A 19762-nucleotide genomic window follows, 5' to 3' on the forward strand; every position below is an offset into this window, starting at 1 on the left:
TGTCTTGGTTTTGTATTTTGATTTGCGAGCAGAAATATAATTAGTAAATGCATTTCATAAAAATAATGGAAGTTAACTTGTGCTTGGTGAAGTTTATGAGTTTTAACATAACTATGAATCATTGAAGGTTATCACAAAGATGAAATAAAAAACACATATTTGCAGGTCATATGAATTAACTCGAAAGGACAGATTATATAAGAACATCAATCGAATGCAGCAAACCTATGGATTCAAGAGCTTCCATGTCCTGCCTCAGACTTTCATCCTCCCAGCTGAATATCAAGAATTTTGTAGTAAGTAACCAGTTCAGAGATAAAGCTTAAAAGTGGATAGGAAATACAAATTTTGCAACATATAAAAGTAGGCTAAAGGCTGTCAGGATCTGGGAATAATTTTGTAAATGAAATAATGATACCTGTCTTTTGTCTCCTTTTTCAACCAGATTCCTATGCTAAGGACAGGGGACCCTGGATAGTAAAACCTGTGGCATCTTCTAGAGGGCGAGGTGTCTATTTGATCAACAGTGTAAGTACTTGCAAGTATATAGTCTTGCTGACTCACTGGCATTTTTGAGTGAAATCACCATGTTTTCCTTGTATAAAGGCATTTCAGTTCTTAATAGTTTTGGGTTTGTTTTTTTTTGTCAGGAGCAACTTGAGAAACTGTAAGTCTCTTCTGGTGTGAGGGAATTGTCCGTCTGCAAGGACGTTGCCTAGGGGACACCTAGATGTTTTGATGTTTTACCATCCTTAGGGAGGCTTCTCTCATGTTCCCACATGGGGAGCTGGAGCTGACAGCGGGAGCTCAACCTGCTCCCCCTGGATTCGAACCACTGACCTGTCGGTTAGCAATCCTGCTGAAATAAGAGTTGAACCCATTGCACCACTGGAGGCTCCAATAGCAGAGTATAGAGCATGGTATCATCTGGAAGCAGTTATCATTTATATGAGGCTTCTAAATGATTTACTAGCTGCCTTTTCTTTGGCTTGTGCAACCACCATCTTATTTTTATTATAAAGAAAACTGTACAGCTGACGTTTAGGTATATTTACAGTCTAAGGAAATACAGTGTAGGCATAAGTATTCAGAACAGTATCCAATGGAGTAGGGATGACCAGCAGAATGCTGGCAAAAAGATATCTACACTTGTATAAAGTGATTAGTGATTAGAGAGGGGATTCTAAGTAATTCTTCCCTTTTTGTTTCACCTTTATGCATTTTTCTTGGCCTATGTACTCATGCATTTTCCTTCCTTTTTAGTCTCTTTGTTTCCTTTGTTCCCTTTGAGCATCCATGGGGATCCAGCCCTAATAATAGCGGCTAACTTACATATACACATGAGACTCAACTCTTAGAGGTACTTGTACCCAAGTACAAGATAAAGGCAAAGGTTTCCCCTTGACATTAAGTCAAGTCATGTCCGACTCTGAGGGGTGGTGCTCATCTTCATTTCTAAGCCAAAGAACCAGTGTTGTCCATAGATACCCCCAAGGTCATATGGCCAGCATGATTGCAAGAACATTCAGAGCAATTACTCCTTTTTCTGCTGGAAGAAACATCAGCTTCTTCACTTGTTCCTGCTGCTAGAGATGGGATGGCTTAGACAGAAAGGAATCTTTTCTCTTGCTTTTCCATCTTCTGTCAGCGACCTATTCCCAAAACATTATGGGCCATAATATTGTCTGGTGCAGCCAGGGTGAATTGATTGCCTTCTGTTGAAAAGGAAAAAGAGCTAGTCCAGACTGAACCCCTCTGCCCTCTTCCCATGTGCTCTTTGATGAGAGACATATGCCACAACTTGTCTCTCTCACCATTCTTTTTTCTTTTAGATTAGAAAGGATCAGGTTGTTTTCATCTAAGAATTACTTTCCTCAATAATTGTTCCTTTGGTTAAGGTTTCTAAACTTATTTTCTGCCTGCAGCTTGTTACTTTATTTATTTATTTCGAGCATTTATAGCAAGCTGGTACTTTCCAACACATTTCCATTGTAAATGAAGTAAAAGCTATAAACAGATCATTCATTCCAAAAACAATCTCGCACAATCCTTTCCCTCTAATGGTTTCTACCACAAACTCATATTGCACCAGCCCTTCTGCACTCTGCTTAATACAGATACCAAATATTCCTACACATAAAGCCTTATAGAGCTTTAGGATAAATTATGTTTACAGGTTGCTACTTCAATTTGTGATGCTTTCTGTTTTTTATGTCCTCATCTTCTGAGCTGTTATCACTGGGAGCTTGCTAAAGGCTCTCCCTAATAGTCACATACCCATTCTGTTTAGTGTTGCAGGAAGATATGTTGAGTTTCATCGTGCATATAATAATAGTAATAGTAATAATAATCATCATCATCATCTTTATTTATACCCTGCCACCATCTCCTCGATGGGGACTCAGGGCGGCTTACATGAGGCCAAGCCCAAACAACAAATTACAGCAAAATAAAACCGAAAACGCAAACAATAAACAACATCATAATTACATAAGACATATGAATGCATAACAATATAAAATTACAATAAACACAATCACAGTGAGAATGGGCGGGCTACATGTAATGATTAAAAGAAAACTAATTAAAAACTGATTGAAAACTCGGGTGAGATAAAGGAGAAGCATATTCAAGTCTGTATCCAATGGTCTTATACTACCAATGCAAGACCTCATCTGCTGGCAGAAATACTGTTTTCATTCTTGTGCAAATGCCAAATCCAGTATTTCATTCTGTTTGCACCAGGTGTTAGGCGTTTATTACTACTTTATGTGCTATGTTAATGTTGCTTGGCTACTTGTGTTTCTTCTTTTGGCAATTGTGCAACTGCTAACCAAAGCAACAACAATGTCTGTAATTTTCTGCTAGCCTAACGAAGTACATATAACCCTCAGAATGAAAAGAAGTTGTCATTTATCAGATAATAATTGGGCTGCAGTGGCAAGGCAGTTGTCTGCAGCATCAGATTGAAGATTTCCAATTTTATGATGCCTTCCTATCTAATCATATATCCTAAGCAAAGATTGCAGGCATAATTTCTATGAGTGACAAATGATTTCTATAGCCACTGTGGTAGGTATTTATTTGGTAAATAGATTCCATTAAAACATAGACCTATTGATGGTTGCTCCAGATACATTGTCTTTAACTGTTGTTGTAGCCCAGATTTCTGGCACAGCTAAAGTGCAAATGTGTCTATATGTATGTATTCTAAAGCTTATAGGATTAGTATTTTGGCATGATCTAGTTGAAAACTGGAGAGTGAAAAACTGCTTATACTCATATCTCTCCCACCCACATATTGCAGGGGATGCCTTGCCTCATTTGTTCTCTGTCTGGCTCTTTTCCCATGGAATAAGGGAAGTTCTAGCCAAGTGCATGAAGCAACTCTTTCCAAGGCTTTGCTAGGCTTTACTGTGTGGTTTAAGGAAAGGCATATGTGAACAAAAGGTCAAAACCTGGAAAAGGCACTGTAAACCCATTTCCTGTCATAATCTGCCTCTTCCAGCATTTCTTAGCTTACAGATCTGTCACATTTACTCAATATGAAGAGCATTCTGTAGGCTCATTCTTAAGGGAAGCTTTATACTTCTCTGTAGATAGCAGGGAACGTTTTGTGTCTCTCTTACACTTGGCAAATAAAGTCTTCCAACTGTCATTAATCAGATTTTGTGTTATTGTGGTTGCTATTTAGAAAAGTCACATTTTATTTGGTTTGTTCATGTTACCATTAGGGAGGAAGGAATTCTGTTCTTTCCCTGCACCTTCAAAAGTTATCTGGTGTGGTGAAGGATTGTTTTACCTTGTATTTCAGGGACGAGCAACTATGAATGCTGGGGGCTGCATTGCTTTCCAAGAGACCACAGTCACTCCTGGAAAAACAAATCAATCCCCCTCTGGGAAGCATGGCTGATATTTTTAACATGTTTTGGGCCTTCCTTGACTATTGTAGTCTCAAGTGAAAACTTTAAAAAATCAGAAGTCCCTATTCACATTCTGATTAAAAAAAGACCTTTCCTGGGCCTAAAGTGGCCCAAATATGTCTAAAATTCAACCATATCCTCTACTCTTGGAAATATGTGGGGAAGAATTACCATTTTACCCCCCTCCCCCTAGAGGCTCACCACTAACCACACAGTCAACTCACATATGTTGGTGAACCTTTCTTGGCTTCTGAAATTAATGCAGATGTTTTATATTTAGTTTTATATTAGATATAATTTTTGACAGGTTACATTTTATTTAATCTGTCAGTGTCATCTTATAAGTTGTTTTCATATATGGGGTTATTTTAGGTTATTATGTTTGTATTTGTTGTGCTGAGGCATTGAATGACTGCACTTTGTTGTTGATGGAATTTGCCCTGAGTCCCCTTGGGGAGATAGGGCAGAATATAAATAAAGATTATTATTATTATTATTATTATTATTATTATTTATTGGGATAAATGTGGGGAAGGATTATTTTACTACCCTGGAGGCTCAGGGCATTTAACCTCTGGGGACTACATGCATCCCACGAGTTGCGCTTTTCCCTCCCTGCTTTTTGTTGTCTGTACTTTTTTATGATTTCATAGCCACATGAAGTTTATGGCCTATTCTGGTTTTGTGTGTGAGTTCCATTGTAATGATATGGGCTTTATTATAGCAAAGCATGATTTTATACCTATGCCCTTTTCCAGCTCTGAGCTTATTTTGGCTGCAAACTAGAAATACAAAATATGTACAAACAATAAAATCAACATCGTACTTTTAGGAAACCCACATCATGTCTAAAACATGGTACATACAAATAAAACAAAATTAAAATATATAATATAAAACATGGTGTGTGATACATTCATTCAAATTAACTTTTAATTTAGCCTACATTAAAATATATAAGCTAAAACATTATCCACTAAAATCATTCACAACTTGTTCCCTTAGTTTTATATCTTTCATCACAACATTTGGTTGCCTTACTAGTCAGGCATGAAGCAATTATGGGACAACTTAAAAAAAATTAAGCCAGCAAGTGATCTTTAGTTCTTAGCTCATATGTTTTGTATCTCATTCTGTAGCCAAATCAGATTTCCCTTGAAGAGAACATCCTGGTCTCACGCTACATCAACAATCCCTTACTCATAGATGGTAAGTTTCTATCTGAGCTCTTTTTTCTTTAGGCCATCCTTTTCCCTCAGATTTGAAAATTTTAGTGAGCTTTTGAGTTATAAGAAAGTCATTCTGTATGTATTTTATATGTTAAATATAAACCCACAGAATCAGCACCCGGTGATAGATCACCCAGAGGCAGATATCTGCCTCATTCTCCCAATTCTTTTGGTTGCTTCACCTTCTCAACAGTATGTGGTCATTGGTCTATGTCACTCCCTTTCAGACTTCAAATTTGATGTGCGGCTTTATGTTCTGGTGACATCTTATGATCCTCTTCTTGTCTACCTCTATGAGGAAGGTCTGGCCAGGTAGGTGCTTTTCTTGTTTCATGGTTTGTAAATGCTATCTCCTACAGTGAAGCTGGACAGTATTTCTCCATGACTTTGAGACAAAGATAATAAAAAGGCCTGTTGGGTATTGTAGTGCTCTGATCAGGAGGTTGAAATTATGAATGAAAACTTTCAAAATATCCAGTGAATGTTCTTTTCCCTCACTGTAAATGGTCCTTCATCTGTTTTCATCTCTAGTTCTGTTTAGGGGCAGCTTCTAGCTAAAATTCAAGCAGTCTCCAGAAAGTATGGAATAGCATCCTAATGAATTACATGTATTTTCCTGCTTAGGCCTTCAGGTGGCAGCAGTGGACTTTGAGGCTCTCACTGTTTTGTTTTGTTTTTTAATTGTGAAATTGACCATCAACATGAAAACAGAGTTTTTCCAATTCTGTTTAAACTAGATTTCAGGTCTTTCTGTTATATACTTTGACGTTTGTGAGAATGCTAAGACGTCTCTCTATAGAATAAGAAAACAACACATTTTATACCAGGCTAAGCATGTGAGCCAGTGTATGTTTAACTGTGAACAGTTTGCTAGGGTCTGTAAAAAGATTGATTTTTTTACAGTAGTCATATTTACAAGTGGAGAGAATATGCACTGATATATGGAAAGTGAGACAATAACTGCATGTGAACCATGGAACAGAATGGAGAAACAGAATAGTTTCCAATTGACAAGAAGGTCAGGCAGAGCTGCACTTCATCACTCTATCTGCATACCTTGTATGCTGAATATAAAACGTAAATTAGCCCTGGAAGAAGGGGGCATGAAATTGTAGGAAGGGATATCACCAATTTAAGATATGTGGAGGATGCTGTGCTGCTAGCAGAAAGTAGCAGACTTGGAATTATTGTGTAAGAAAGTCTTAGAAGAATCTGTAAGAGCAGGATTATAGTAGAACATTAAAAAAATAAAAACAAGGCCACATATTATGTACATAATTTCAAAATAGCAATTGAAGACACTGAAATAATTAAATATTTTCCATTGATTCTCAGTGATTAAACAGAATAGAGACTGCGGTCAGCAAATCATAAGAAGACTAGGGCTTAGAAATGCAGCTGTAAAAGAACTAGACAAGATCCTCAGGTTTCAAGATATATTATTGAATACGATATTCAGGATTGTCCTGAAGGAAGGAAGTAAACAGGAAGAGAATCAACTCATTTGAAATGTAGGTTCAGGAACAAATCATGCTTGAACTCTTCCTAGAAGCCACAATAACTACATTGAAAATATCATTGGAAGATATGACTCATTTAAAAAGATAATAATGTTTCCCAAAATGTAAAGTATTGGGGAAAATAAAAAGACAGTATTACAAATAGACCCAATCAAGGAAGTCATGACCATGAGTTTGTAAGACCTGAGTAGGCTTATTCCTAACAGGATGACTTGGAGGGCTCTCATTTTAAGATCACTATAAGTTGAAGTTGACTTGACAGCCATTAACATCAACAAACAACCTTGGCAAAAACAGATAGTGTTATGAGGGTTTCAGTGATGAATTGAAAATGAGACAGTCATGTCCCAGGATAAAGCTCAAAGAGACTTGGATTTATTTTCTATCTGGTCTGGGAAATTGATGCTTCTGTTTGATTTTTGAAGTTTTGTCTTATGTCTGATACAACAGGTTGCATTTTTATTTATTTAATTTTAGTTGTTAAGTCATAATTTGTTTCTATATGTTGGGTTGCCAAATTTTGTTACTATGGGTGTATTGTTGTTGTGCTTGGGCATTGAATGTTTGCCTTTTATGTTTGGAATCTGCCCTGAGTTCCTCCAGGGAGATAGGGTGGAATATAAATAAAGTTATTATTGTTGTTGTTGCTATTATTATTATTATTATTATTATTATTTTATTCTGTTAAAATAAACTTGGGCAATAAGAATTGTAGCCTTTTTATTTTATCACAGTGTGTCTTTTCTCATCAGTCTGCATATCTTGCTAGATAAGTTTGATGGGAGCATATAAACTTCATAAAAACATAATGTTCCAGCAGGGGGCACTCATACACAGGATATATGTTTTTGTCCTCAAAACCAGCCTTTTCTTTGTTTGGAGTCAAAGAGAAAATTTCATTTACTGTATTAAAAATATTCAATTACATATAAATATTAATTTTGGGCCAGAACATGTTTGAGGAGATGTTGCTGGTTGTGCTGGTACTGAGCTAGGAAAAAGTAGAGTTGTTTTTATGGAAGCACAATGGATTGATCAGAAGGCCAAATAAATTTCTAAGGGGCCCAAGAAGTAGAGGGGGTGAGAAATTAACATGGCTGCAAGTTCTGAGAAGAAGGAACAGGAGTCAGAGTCTCATAATGTTTGACAGCGTACTGCTTTCCTGTTCCTTAATACATCTAGTGCCTTCTGCTTTGGTAGCTTTGCATGCTAATTAGCACTGGCTCCACAGAGATATTTACCTTTTCTCTGCTGGATTCCTGTGGTTTTCAAAGAATTCAGGTACTTACCATGAGCCAAGGAATTCACATTACCTCATAAACTGTCTTGTGGCCAGAGCCTGTTACAGCAGTCCAGTCCTCCTCTCAGTAACCCCTGCCTGGCAAGCCCTTGACAGTGGGGAATGTAGGTAACTGAAGCAGTGGTGGAACAGCAGTTGCTCTCATGATTCCTGCCCCCTCTTAATAGGCAGTGGTTCAATGCTGAAACTTGGCATTTTGCATTTCTACAGAATGTCTTAGTTACTTAGGCTGGGATTTGCCACATTAGGGAGGGGAGAAAAATGCCCCTGGAAGATGTTTAGAAGTAGTGAGGAAAACTTTAAAAAAATACCATGAAGCTAGAATTTGGAAGAGGAGACATCAGAATGATCCAGATTTGACTGAAGTTTTAAAAAACTAAGAAAACCCCATTCACATGAAGATTGGCATAACAGAGAAAAAACAGTGGTATGTTTTACCTGTGGCTCTTAAGTTTTTGGAGGGATGGCCTGCTCCTGATCTCATTCATTTACTATCTGTGTATTCCCAGAAAATTAAAGTGTTTAGACCAACTAATTGCATTGAGGTAATCCCAACACAAATGAGGAAAATATTTATCAAAGAAGGTCCTTGTTAATAGCATCGTCAACACAGTGTCAGACTAGTAATATCCTTGCATGTGGTGTTTCCACTTTGTTTTGTCTTAAAATTATATTTTTTTGTTTGAATGTGGGGTTTTCATTGTTTTGGGATACTGAGTTAGCATTCATAATCAAAACTGAAAAAAACCCACATTCAAATTACTGTAACAGCTCCCAGTCTGGACATTGGGGTTATAGGTAGAAGGGGGGCGCATGCAGTCCAGTTGTCCGGTCCTAATTTTGCCACTTACATAGGTGCAAGGATAATTATTCTTTTTCAAAATATGAGCAATTGGTTTGGTTTCAATGACTGATGTATTCCTGGTTCTTGTTTTGTAGGTTTGCAACTGTAAGATATGACCAGGGAGCAAAAAATATTAAAAACCAGTTCATGCATCTGACAAACTATAGTGTCAACAAGAAGAGTGGTGACTATGTCAGGTATTTACATTTGCTTGGAAGTTCTTGAAACAAGTATCCATAGTAAAGTGGTGGCCAAATCACTTTATGTGTGTGTCTGTGTGTGTGTGTGTGTGTGTGTGTGTGTATGTGTATGTGTATGCTTGTTTTTAATGTATTTATATTTGCCATTTAGGCCAGAGCAGTTGCCTCACAAAGAGGTTTAGAGCACTTAATATAACCATTCAAACATATAAAGCATTAAACACAAAACCAAGCAGTTAATAAACATAATTTGACATAGTTGTATCAGGGATCCTGAAATCACAAATGTGAAACTTGTTTGTTCGATTTTAGTTGTGATGACCCTGAAGTGGAGGACTATGGAAACAAGTGGAGTATGAGTGCAATGTTGAGATATCTGAAACAGGAAGGAAAAGATACAACTGGTGAGTAGAGAACAAGTTATTCCTTCCCTAAATCTTTCCTAATGTATGTGTTGATTGATGATATTACCAGCTGTAGTACATCCAATTCTCCTCTAAGATTTTCTTACAGCTCTGCTGCTTTACTTTGACTCTGTCTTTTTTTCTGGAAGTAAGGATTCCATTACTTCACTTTTCACTTAATGTTTTTCTTATATGGTCCTGCTTTTTCTGCTTGGCATAGTCTCCTGGGGGTTGTGACTGTCTTTTGCAGTTCCACTATTGCCTATGATTTATTATTTTGAGTAAATACCTTTAATATAGGAATTCCATAGTATGTAGGAAAAATATTTTCTTCACATTTGATTGACCCTTTGATAGCATGGTGAATTAATAACACAGATTTTAATTTGTCCCCTTAAGCAATGCATTCTTAGTAAACTGAGAGTAAAATAGTTGAATTTTCTTCTGCAGTACTCCACTGATCACCTACTTTGATTTATGAGGCCCAGTCCTCTGCATGGCCTCCTCTTGAGAAGGATGTTCCCCCACCTCTGCTTCCTCCATGTTGGCTTGTTTAATGTTGTTAGTTTTTTTGTTTTTGTTTTAGGCATTGAGTTACTCTACTCACTGTACTTTTTCTTCATATTTGATTGACCCATCTTCAAGCTTGCCTATGAAGAGTATGAGCGCAACTGGTACCGTGTTCATGGGGAGCATCCACTATGCCACCCAGTATAGCCCATACTACCATATTCATGGTCTACTTCATCATCAATGGCATTATGCCTCAGCACCATCAAAGTTGGTACCAAGCAGGCAAATATTTCCAGATCTGTCATTCAGCTACTGAATGTTTCAGTTCAGTCTTCCCCATTTGGCCTCTTGGGGGTCTTTTTAATCATTGCCTCCATGCCAGGATCTTGAATAGAGTGTTCCAGAGTCATCACCACTCATACTTCTTCAAGTTCAGTACTGTGAACCTAATCACACTTACTGTTTCTAGTTGCTGAAGTATACTTTATTATTCATCTACATTCGGTACTACCGAATCACATTCTTCAATTGCTTCATCAGGTATACCTTACCAATGTATACTATGTAACAGTTATGAGAGAACATGACTTTGTTTATCTTCCAGGGATGGGCCCCTCTAGAAGTGGGTCTCTTCATGTGGGCCCAAACAGTCATTGTCAAGTCTAGGACTTGTTGAGGAAAGGGACCTCATAGCAGTGTCTTCTTGTTTTGCCAGGGAGGCCCTTCCATATATACTTTCTTCCATTTCCCCTCTTCTCCAGAGTGATAGCCAAAATATGAAGAGATAGGTCTAAGTGCATCACAATCACATAATGGCAAGTCTCCTTCTACAGTGACAGAACCGCTATCTTACTACTCAAGTTTGTGTTACTGTATCTGCTACTCTTTTCACAAGAAGAGTTGGTCAGATGTATCTTGCCATCTCTCAAAGTGGGTCACCTCCACCATTTACTTGGCCTACTAGCTTGCAAAGCAAGATCCTCCACTACATGTCCAGAGCCACTCCACCAGAGCTGTTGCCTCTTCATCTGTTTTTCTGAAAGGTATGTTACTGAAAGACATTTGAAGAGCATCTACAGGGTCAGAGCTTTTGACTTTAATCACTAGGTGTGAGGTCTAGGGCTCATGCTGCTTTTGGAAGAACTGTGCTGTTCTCTTGTGATGTATGACAATTCTACAACTTCTGGTGAGTAGCTTGCTAGACTCACATTTGAGCGAGTCACTGAGATCATGAAAAGAAGGATCAGTTGCTTAGCTGTCATTGTAGTTTTATATGTGGTCATCTGTGAACTTACCCTGGCACCCACCCTGCTCTTCCCAGCTACTGCTACAGTTTCCAGAGAAACATGTTTTGGTATTTAGATTGTACTATATCTATGTATATTTATTTTTTTGCAGATGTGCTTAAAATCCTGTCATGTGTCTGGTTGCATACGTTTTGCATTGGCTGGCTACTGTTAATGTTAAGGTTCACATATGTGGACTGTTACAGTATTTCAGATTAACAATCTTTCATGTTAAAGTTCTTGTTCTTTTTGTGCTCCTCCTTTTTTTCATCCAGGTCTGATGGCCAGTGTGGAGGATTTGATAATTAAGACAATACTTTCTGCTGAACTGGCCATTGCATCAGCCTGTAAAGCTTTTGTTCCACATCGTGGTGTTTGCTTTGGTAAGGACCTTAAAGATATCTTAATTTTATAGTTTTCCTATAAAATGTATAAAATGTAATACAATTTCTTCTAGTGCATTTGACAGGGGGAAGACCTAGTACAACAACAGCAAGAGAAAGCAATCCAGCTACAGTACTTAATAGAAGAATTGGGCTATCATTAATATAATTTGTGTTTGCTTCATTAATATAATTTGTGTTGGGGAATCAATTTGTTACTGGAAAATGTCAGCTTTTTTCTTTAATTACATGTCTGAGTATATATTTATATATACACACCATGGCTTCTGTCCTCTTTTCCTTTTCTACATGGTGCTTTGTGTTTTGAGGCTTGAGAACCCTGATTGCTATTACTTAGCCAATATCGTTGAGAGTGATGACTCACAATTTCTCTCAACTCTGTAGGGAATGGATAGTCCTTGCATGTTTCCTGACTGCAAGGCAGGGGAGAAGACTTGGGCTTGTTTTGACTTCATGTTTTCCAGATGCAAACACAAAGTAAAAAAACCTCGCATATTCTGCCTTGCTTTTTTGGTCTGGAGGGAGATGATATGGAAGTGGGTTGGCAGGCTTGTCTTTTTGATGACTGGGCACTCTGAGCTTGAAGTAGTTGATAGGAGCAGAGATAAGCTGACACGCCTTACTTCCTAGCCAGCATTGAACTGAAAACAGAAAGAATGGACTTGCTATATATGTAATAATAATAATAATAATAATAATAATAATAATAATAATAATACTTTATTTATATACCGCTCTATCTTCCCGAGGGGACTCAGAGCAGTTCCCAGGTAAAAATCACAGAACATACAAAGTAAAAACAACATAACCATAAGATTAACAAAACAAAATATGCATAAAAATTGTTGCCATAACACACATATATTAAAAATAATCCTGCCTGTTCAAGGCAATTAAAAAAAATGTAAAAAGCCGGGCCAAGATTTGTGCAAGCCCAAAAATTCTAGGGCCCCCGGGAATTAAATGCAATACTATGGCAGGCAACAATAATATTAGGTACGGGTCTGTGGCTGTTCATTCCAGGGCCGACTAGAGGAAATGATCTGGGTAATTGGTAGGAAGAATAAGGCCATATTTGACAATGTATAGGGCTGAGTTAGAACTGGCCATTTTCAAAGGCTTGTTGAAACCACCAGGTCTTCAAGCTCTTACGAAAGGAGGGGAGGGATGGGGCCTATCTTATTTCCCTTCAAAGGGCATTCTAGAGGCGGGGGGCCACCACTGAGAAGGCCCTCTCTCTTGGCCCCACCAACCGTGCTTGAAATGGTAGTGGGACCGAGAGGAGGGCCTCCCCGGAAGATGGAAAGGGTTGGGGACTTAGGTGCAAACCAAGTCTTTCGGTACCCTTTCCAATTAGGAAATATCTGGAATTAGGAAGAGATATAGAATTTTTGCTCGTGCAGAATCCCCCATCGGACTACCCAGTGCCACGCACTGAGCTGGCAATAAGGGAGATGAGAATTGTCCCTAACCTTATGCTTTGTTTCAGAGATGTAACTTGAGATTGGGGACAAGGCCTTACTTTGTGAAACAGCATTCTTGTCAATAATACATATAAAAATGGTCAGTCCCAGGTCCTAATATCCTAGCTATTTTTTAAAAATCAAATGTGGAACATATAACAAATCTTTACTTGTTCTAGTATGTCAAGTCAATTTTGTGTTCTGTTTGTAATAGTGACTGATGAAATATCATTTAAGAAGTGACATGTGATGGTCTTAGTCATCCTCTGTTGTGGGAAATATACTGCTTCTGAATGTAGATGCTCAGTTGTCAGTTGTCCTGCCTCGTGAATTTATTTTTTTAATGATGTACAAGAATTACTCTTGTTGCATGGAATCCTGTAAAATAGGTACTGTATTGAATGAAGTAATACTATATCTTGTTTATACAGTTAAAACATTTCAGTTGCATTTGATAGTCCTTAGCTATTTAAAATATTTTCCAGTTTGCTCTGCACCAGCGAGAAGGTTAGCAATCTATCTCATTCTCTTTGATTATGGTGTCAGCATAGGTCACAAAAAGATATAGAATAGTTATTTCGGTTCCCCTTGTCTATATTTGCTATAACTGTATGCTATTTTTGTACAGAACGAATAAAACTTCTCACATTTAAAAAGTAAGATAGGATAGTTTTGTATGTCGCTGTTTTATGTTTTCTTTTGCAGTCATTTTCTTAGTTATCTCACTGAATTTGCTCCTCTAATGGCTTAGTGTACTGAAGGGGTGATGTGATTGAGTTTTCTATTAACATTTTCCTATGTGGTAATGTAAATTGCAAGTCTGTGGGAATTGGGGGCGGAAGCAAAGGGAAAGAAACTAAGATTTCATTTTGCACTTACCTTGCACAGATCTTTCTGGAGGTCTTCACAGCATGTAGGATACTATATACTGATCTTATAAATTGCTTCTGTGACAAATGCCTAACTTGAATCGAGTATGCTATTGGTATCTGGCCCTGGGGGAGGCTATTTCTTATAATGGCAAAAGTACTAAGTAAAATTAAGAATGTGTTCGAGATTAACATGGATCTGCTTGCTTGCTTACTTTCTTCCTTCTGGCCCTGGGAAAATTACTTGTCTCCACTCCATAACTTGAGTATTCTGTGGAGAATTGCATAGCATTTGTTTGGGTATTTTTGCTGGGCTTGCATTTTTTTCTATGGCTGTACCACGTGGCGGCGATAGAGCTAGCATCTGGCAGAGTTTTTGTACTGAGCTATGTGCTGGCAGAGAATGAAGACCTCACTGGCAAGGAAATTGGGAATGGCTCCAAAAAGCAACGGCTGGTACCAGTGTGTGCCTTCCCCCACTTTCCAGTACCTGCTCCGCAGCCTTCACTTTGGCAGCCACTTATTGCTTCCTGTATCCCTTTGTGCAAACATAGGATAGAAGCTGCAAAGCTAGAAATAGCAGAGCCCAGAAGCACTTTATTCAAACAACTCTGATCTTATCATAGTTAGCATTTATCAAGGCTGCTCAGTTCTACTGGAATAAGAATGAATTAATTTTTTTAGCTCAGTAAGAGAGAATTGATATCTTAAATGCAGTTGTGGAACTTGATAGTTGTATGGTGATTATATCAATTTCAAAAATAATACATGCTTGAAGCAAGAGTTGTGTCTTCAGGTATACATCTGGAGAGATAGGATTACATAGTAAAAAATAGTAAGCACTTGGACAGAGATCATGTAAATGTACTCTACTAACTAGATCTTATTAGCTATATCTCTGTAGAAGAAGCTGTGTAGAATGGTAGCTGGTACCATTTTCATATAGTGCATAAACATTTTTTTCTTCATGAGAGCAAAGGTTTAGGAGAAACTGATGTGGGAAATTCTGAAGTCCAACAGGCTCATAGTAAAGATGATGATGCAACAGTAGCATGCTAGGGGTTACAGTTTCAGTAAATCCAAATAAGTATAGTAGTTTGTGGAAACGTGGAGTATATGCCCAATACAAGGAAATATCTATGAACTTACATATTGAAGTTGTACTTATGCCTGGCACTCCCAGCTACCATTTACCCATAGCTGCTTCTGCTTCTGAGCCTCCTCTTCTTCTTGCTGTCTACCCTTCAGCTCTGTTGGTACTAGCAGGGTAGCTGGAACATAGTGCTACATTGCTGTGCACTTGCAAAGATGTTGCACTCACCTGTTGCCTGTATTATCATCAAGGTCAGTCCTTGCCTGCTACTGTGGTTCTGTTGGCCCATCTAATGCCAGAAACAAGTACCAATGCCATACTGAAAGTATCAGCTCATGTTCTTGAAACATGCACTCTCTTCTCCTTTTTTCCCTTTCTAGATACTTTGAGCAGATGATCTTTCTGATCCTTTGTGACTTGGTATTGCTACTTGCTCTCAAGGATTTGTGTATGCTTAGCAAGACTCTGTCTGTGTTCTCTCTCCCTCTTTCTGCCTACTGTACTCTGTCATCATGTGCTTTCTTTGCCTCAAAGCCAGCAACATTTTGATGGTATGGTAGCAGCAGAAGCAATAACCATTCTCTGTTTCAGCCTTTTGCTTGCTCCAGATTGGGACATGAAATGAATCTTGCTTTGTGCACATCCCTGAGATATATATATATGTGTGTGTGTGTGTGTGTGTGTGTCTATGTACTACAAAAGCTGTTGCTAGGTGAAGTGGGCCTCTGTAATGTCACTGGGAAAGGTGACATGTGAATGAGGAGAAGGGAGGAAAGAAGGAAGGAAGGAAAGAGCCACAAAGAGAGGTGTGCTGCCATGAAGACATTGTGAAGTAGGCCTTCTCAGACTGGTGTAGGGAGGGTAGGCAAGTAGGCAAACAGTGGTCCCAATGACATCTGGGCAAAGCTGGGTATATAAGCTAGTATGTGATATAAATGAAGTAAATCTGTGTATATTTTCTTGCTTTGTATTATTCAGGTTTAGTTTTTGCTATAAGAAAGGATTAAGAGTTTCAACTGACACCAATGCTCTTTGAAATATCATTTCAGGTGGGGCCTTTTCTGAGATGGTGCCAGACATTGCTTTATGCGTAGAAACCTGCTTTTTTAAAAATGCCTGAACTTAAACTCTTGCAATGTTCATTATTGCACTCAGTGTCAGATTTCACACTTGTGTGGCATGACGCTGGAATATACAGGACCAGGACTGATGGACTGAAACTCACATTCTTGTCATTCTGGCTTTAAAACATAGGAAGAGAACTGTTTCCTTTTTTCTTGTGACCAAGTGGATTTTTTTAAAAAGAACCCCCAGATTTTACTAAAACCTCTTAAATATATTTATATAATGATAGGGCTGTTAGGGAAAATTACCCTAAAATATAGCAGAGAATTAAAAAACCAAACAGGATACAAAAGTTGAGCATCAGCTCATTAGTGAGCAGAGCATGAAGTGCTGTGTGATGTGGCTGTAAAGAATTCAGAGCTTAGAAGGCAAATATGCAGAGTCCAGTATTTAAAAATCACAAAAGGTTTATTTACAGTAATAATTGCATTTCTTAATAATAAAGAACTAGGTCTGAGCTACTCTAACACTCATCTCTTCTAAGGATTCGAGAGAGGGAAAAATTCAATCACTGCATCTCTCCTGACACACAAGCAGAGAGAGATCTCGAAGCACACAACACATACTCTCCATACAAAAGTGTAAGAAGGCAGAAGTCAGATTCAGAAAGCTTGCAGTAGAAAAGTATTCATTTTAAACAGTCAATCAGAATGAGAGCAGAAAGTGAGAAGAGAGAAGAAAAATATACATTCCCAACCGTCATACAGGAGATATGGAGGAAGGGAAACCCTTAGCCTATACTAAGCTAGCTAAACTGTTCCTCACTGAGGACTTGGGACTTGGGCAGTGTGGGGTTGAATTCCAGCAATAGCAGCACTTCTCTTTGTAACTATTTTCTGCTATTTTCCATTGTTTGTTATGCCAGTCTTCCTCCTGCTTCAACCAGCCTGTAATACACAGCAATCTACCTTTGTGTGTGTTCCTTTTTTAGAGTTTATGTAGAATAGTTATGGAATGGTACACTCTCATTTTCAGTACATTCAAGTGATTTGACATCAATGTAACCTTCCCCTGATCATTAAAATTTAAGTGATTTTAATTTGTATGTGCAAGGAAAAAGCAAAAGAGAAATATTGCCTATTTATTTTGTTTTTACTTATACTTGCTTTGCCTTGTTAATGCCATAGGATCTGTCATAGCTAATCACACTTAAATCATTACATTTACAGGGTGAAATGTGGAACAAAGAGACAAAAGTATAATTTTCATTAGTATAATAGGCCTTTTATCTTCAGTGAGGGCGATTTCCTCCCCCTCTTACAAATGCTTAAACAGTTCAACATTAGGAGATATGATTAAATTTCAGGCCATGGTGGTCTTGCTGCAGCCTCTCTGGAGACTTCAGGTATTATGCATACATCCTGGCCAGGCATTAATTTGGCAGGTAGTCTGGAAAATACCACTGTTTAGTGTTCTAATATGAAAGCTGTTTAGTGTCTTAGCTCAGTGGAAAGGGGTTTTGAATTTTCAGTGGAATGCAACAAATGGGCAACTTTTTCTCTCATGAGCAAAAGTCATTGCTAAAAACAGTTTTATACAAGATCATGCCCTCTAGCTGATTAAATAATGATAGTAGGTGGAGCAGGAAAGTAGTGATGATACAGCTAGCCTGCAAGAAGCACTCCTCTTATCTCCATTTGTACAGATTTAGGGAGGCATCTGTAAGGTAAAGGAGGGAACTCAGGAGCTTTCAGCACTCTAAGCAGACCATTGCAGAGGTGATTCAACAGGACGGGAAGGAGGGAGGAGACTGGTATATTCCGGTACAAGTCTATTAAAGGTTTCATTGTTTTGACTTCTGGAGTCTGCTTCTGGGTGGGCATAGAAAAGCCACATTATGGCACCACCAAGGCTTTTAAGCTTTATGAAACCTTTCCCTGAGGGTGAGAGGGAAGATGATGAGGAACTACAAAGTTCATTTTCTGACTCATTCTTCACTTGTACACCTAAACCTCTCTATTCATTGAAATAGGAATTCAGAGTGGGTGTAATATATCACAGTCCCATATAACACTCCCAATGTAGGTACTATGTTATTTGAGGACTGTAGTAATGGTCAAGGCGTTCTCAAAGTTCAAGTAAAGATGTAAACATGAAGTGTTTTTTTGTAACTGAAAATGTATTCCAAAGTGGAATTGTAACCTTTTACTTGATATTTGTTAACATGATATAAGCAAAACAAAAGGAGCACACAAAAGCAATTTTGTTTGTTTCTGTTGTCTTTATTTTTATATTTTATCACTATTTGTTTACAGTGGGATGTAGCAGGAGTATGTGACCCTCCTAGTTCTCCACAGGCAACTATGGAGGGCTATTGCCCTAGCCTCCCACTCCTGCCCTATAATATACATAACATGTTTTCCCAAAAATAAGACACCGTTTCATATTTATTTTTCCTCAAGAAGACACACTATGGCTTAATTTCAGGGAATGTTTTAATTTTATTAAGTATGGTACAGCAATCTACATTGATGGGATAATTTCTCTGGGCTCAGTAGCATACTGCTTGCCAAAGCTATCCCCTGGTGTTTGTGTGGGGTGAGAGAGACTGTTGCTGGTCAGTGCTGGAGAGCAGCGGCTTTACTGGTGTTTTTGTGGGGTGAGAGAGACCCACAAACCATTGCTGGTTGGTGCTGGGGGGAGAGAGCACCTCCCAGCGACAGAGTAAACGGCAGCCATAGCTTTACTTCTTCCCCCTGAGGACACAATACCTAAAGCAGAGTGTCCTGCTCCTCACTTCACTGAGGAGACTTTCACTTTCTATGTGCCCCTCTATGCCTCAGCTTGCAGCACACACAGAACGACCAGGACATGACAAGGTGAGCTGTCCTTGTATGCTGCATAATCATGCCTATCACTATGTCTTATTTTCAGGGTATGACTTATATTGCGCAAATGCTTAGAAATCCTTCTATGACTTGTTTTCTGGATATGTCCATAAAACAGAGTACAAATTGTTTTTCTTACGTATGAATCTCCACACTACACAATCTCTGGCATTTTGAATGAGTACAATCTTTTCTTTAAAAGCATTTTATTCCAAAAGGGAGATTATTTCTCTCATATTTCTTCTAAATTTCCCTAGATTTCTAACTTTTCCAGTAGAAAAGTTGAAGATTTCCCGCTTAAAAAGGGGCGGGGGGGGGGGGGGGGGAGGAGCATTCCTCTCATTTTCCCCCAAGCATCTTTACATCTCTAGATAGTCATGGTGTGACTTTTGACTTCTATACTGTAGTAGTAGGAGATGTTGCTATACCTTGAAAAAAGACTGTGTATTTTACACACCTGCTTTTAAGGCCATGAAGGATCTATAGGATTAATTTGTTTAGAAATCTTGTGGCTGGATAGGGGAACATAGTTCTATTCCTCTGGGCCTAAGGGCCAGGGTGTTATAGTTGTTTATACTGCAACTCTGGAGATTTGGGTTCAAATCCTTGACTATTGACTATTGAAACACATTGGGTGATCTTGGGCAAATCACACTCATTGCCTCAGAGAAAGGCTCAGGCAACCACCCTTTGAACAACTCTTTAGGGCCCTTGTAATTCAGAAATAACTTTAAAACACACAATACTCTGGGCCTAATGTG

At 38.3% G+C, this 19762-nt stretch overlaps 1 protein-coding gene across 13 annotated transcripts in view; it reads left to right on the forward strand.

The window, feature by feature from the left end:
- TTLL5 (tubulin tyrosine ligase like 5) overlaps positions 1-19762 on the forward strand; it is a 149823-nt gene that overhangs the window by 18872 nt on the left and 111189 nt on the right. For all 13 annotated transcript variants that reach the window (XM_060758169.2, XM_060758177.2, XM_060758202.2 and 10 more), the window contains exons 6-12: positions 166-296; positions 446-528; positions 5063-5132; positions 5380-5464; positions 8912-9013; positions 9329-9420; positions 11495-11602. In XM_060758169.2, the coding sequence (XP_060614152.2) occupies positions 166-296; positions 446-528; positions 5063-5132; positions 5380-5464; positions 8912-9013; positions 9329-9420; positions 11495-11602 (671 nt within the window). The remainder of the gene's footprint in view (positions 1-165; positions 297-445; positions 529-5062; positions 5133-5379; positions 5465-8911; positions 9014-9328; positions 9421-11494; positions 11603-19762) is intronic.

The sequence above is a fragment of the Anolis sagrei genome, chromosome 1, assembly GCF_037176765.1.
Source record: "Anolis sagrei isolate rAnoSag1 chromosome 1, rAnoSag1.mat, whole genome shotgun sequence".
Taxonomy (NCBI): domain Eukaryota; kingdom Metazoa; phylum Chordata; class Lepidosauria; order Squamata; family Dactyloidae; genus Anolis; species Anolis sagrei.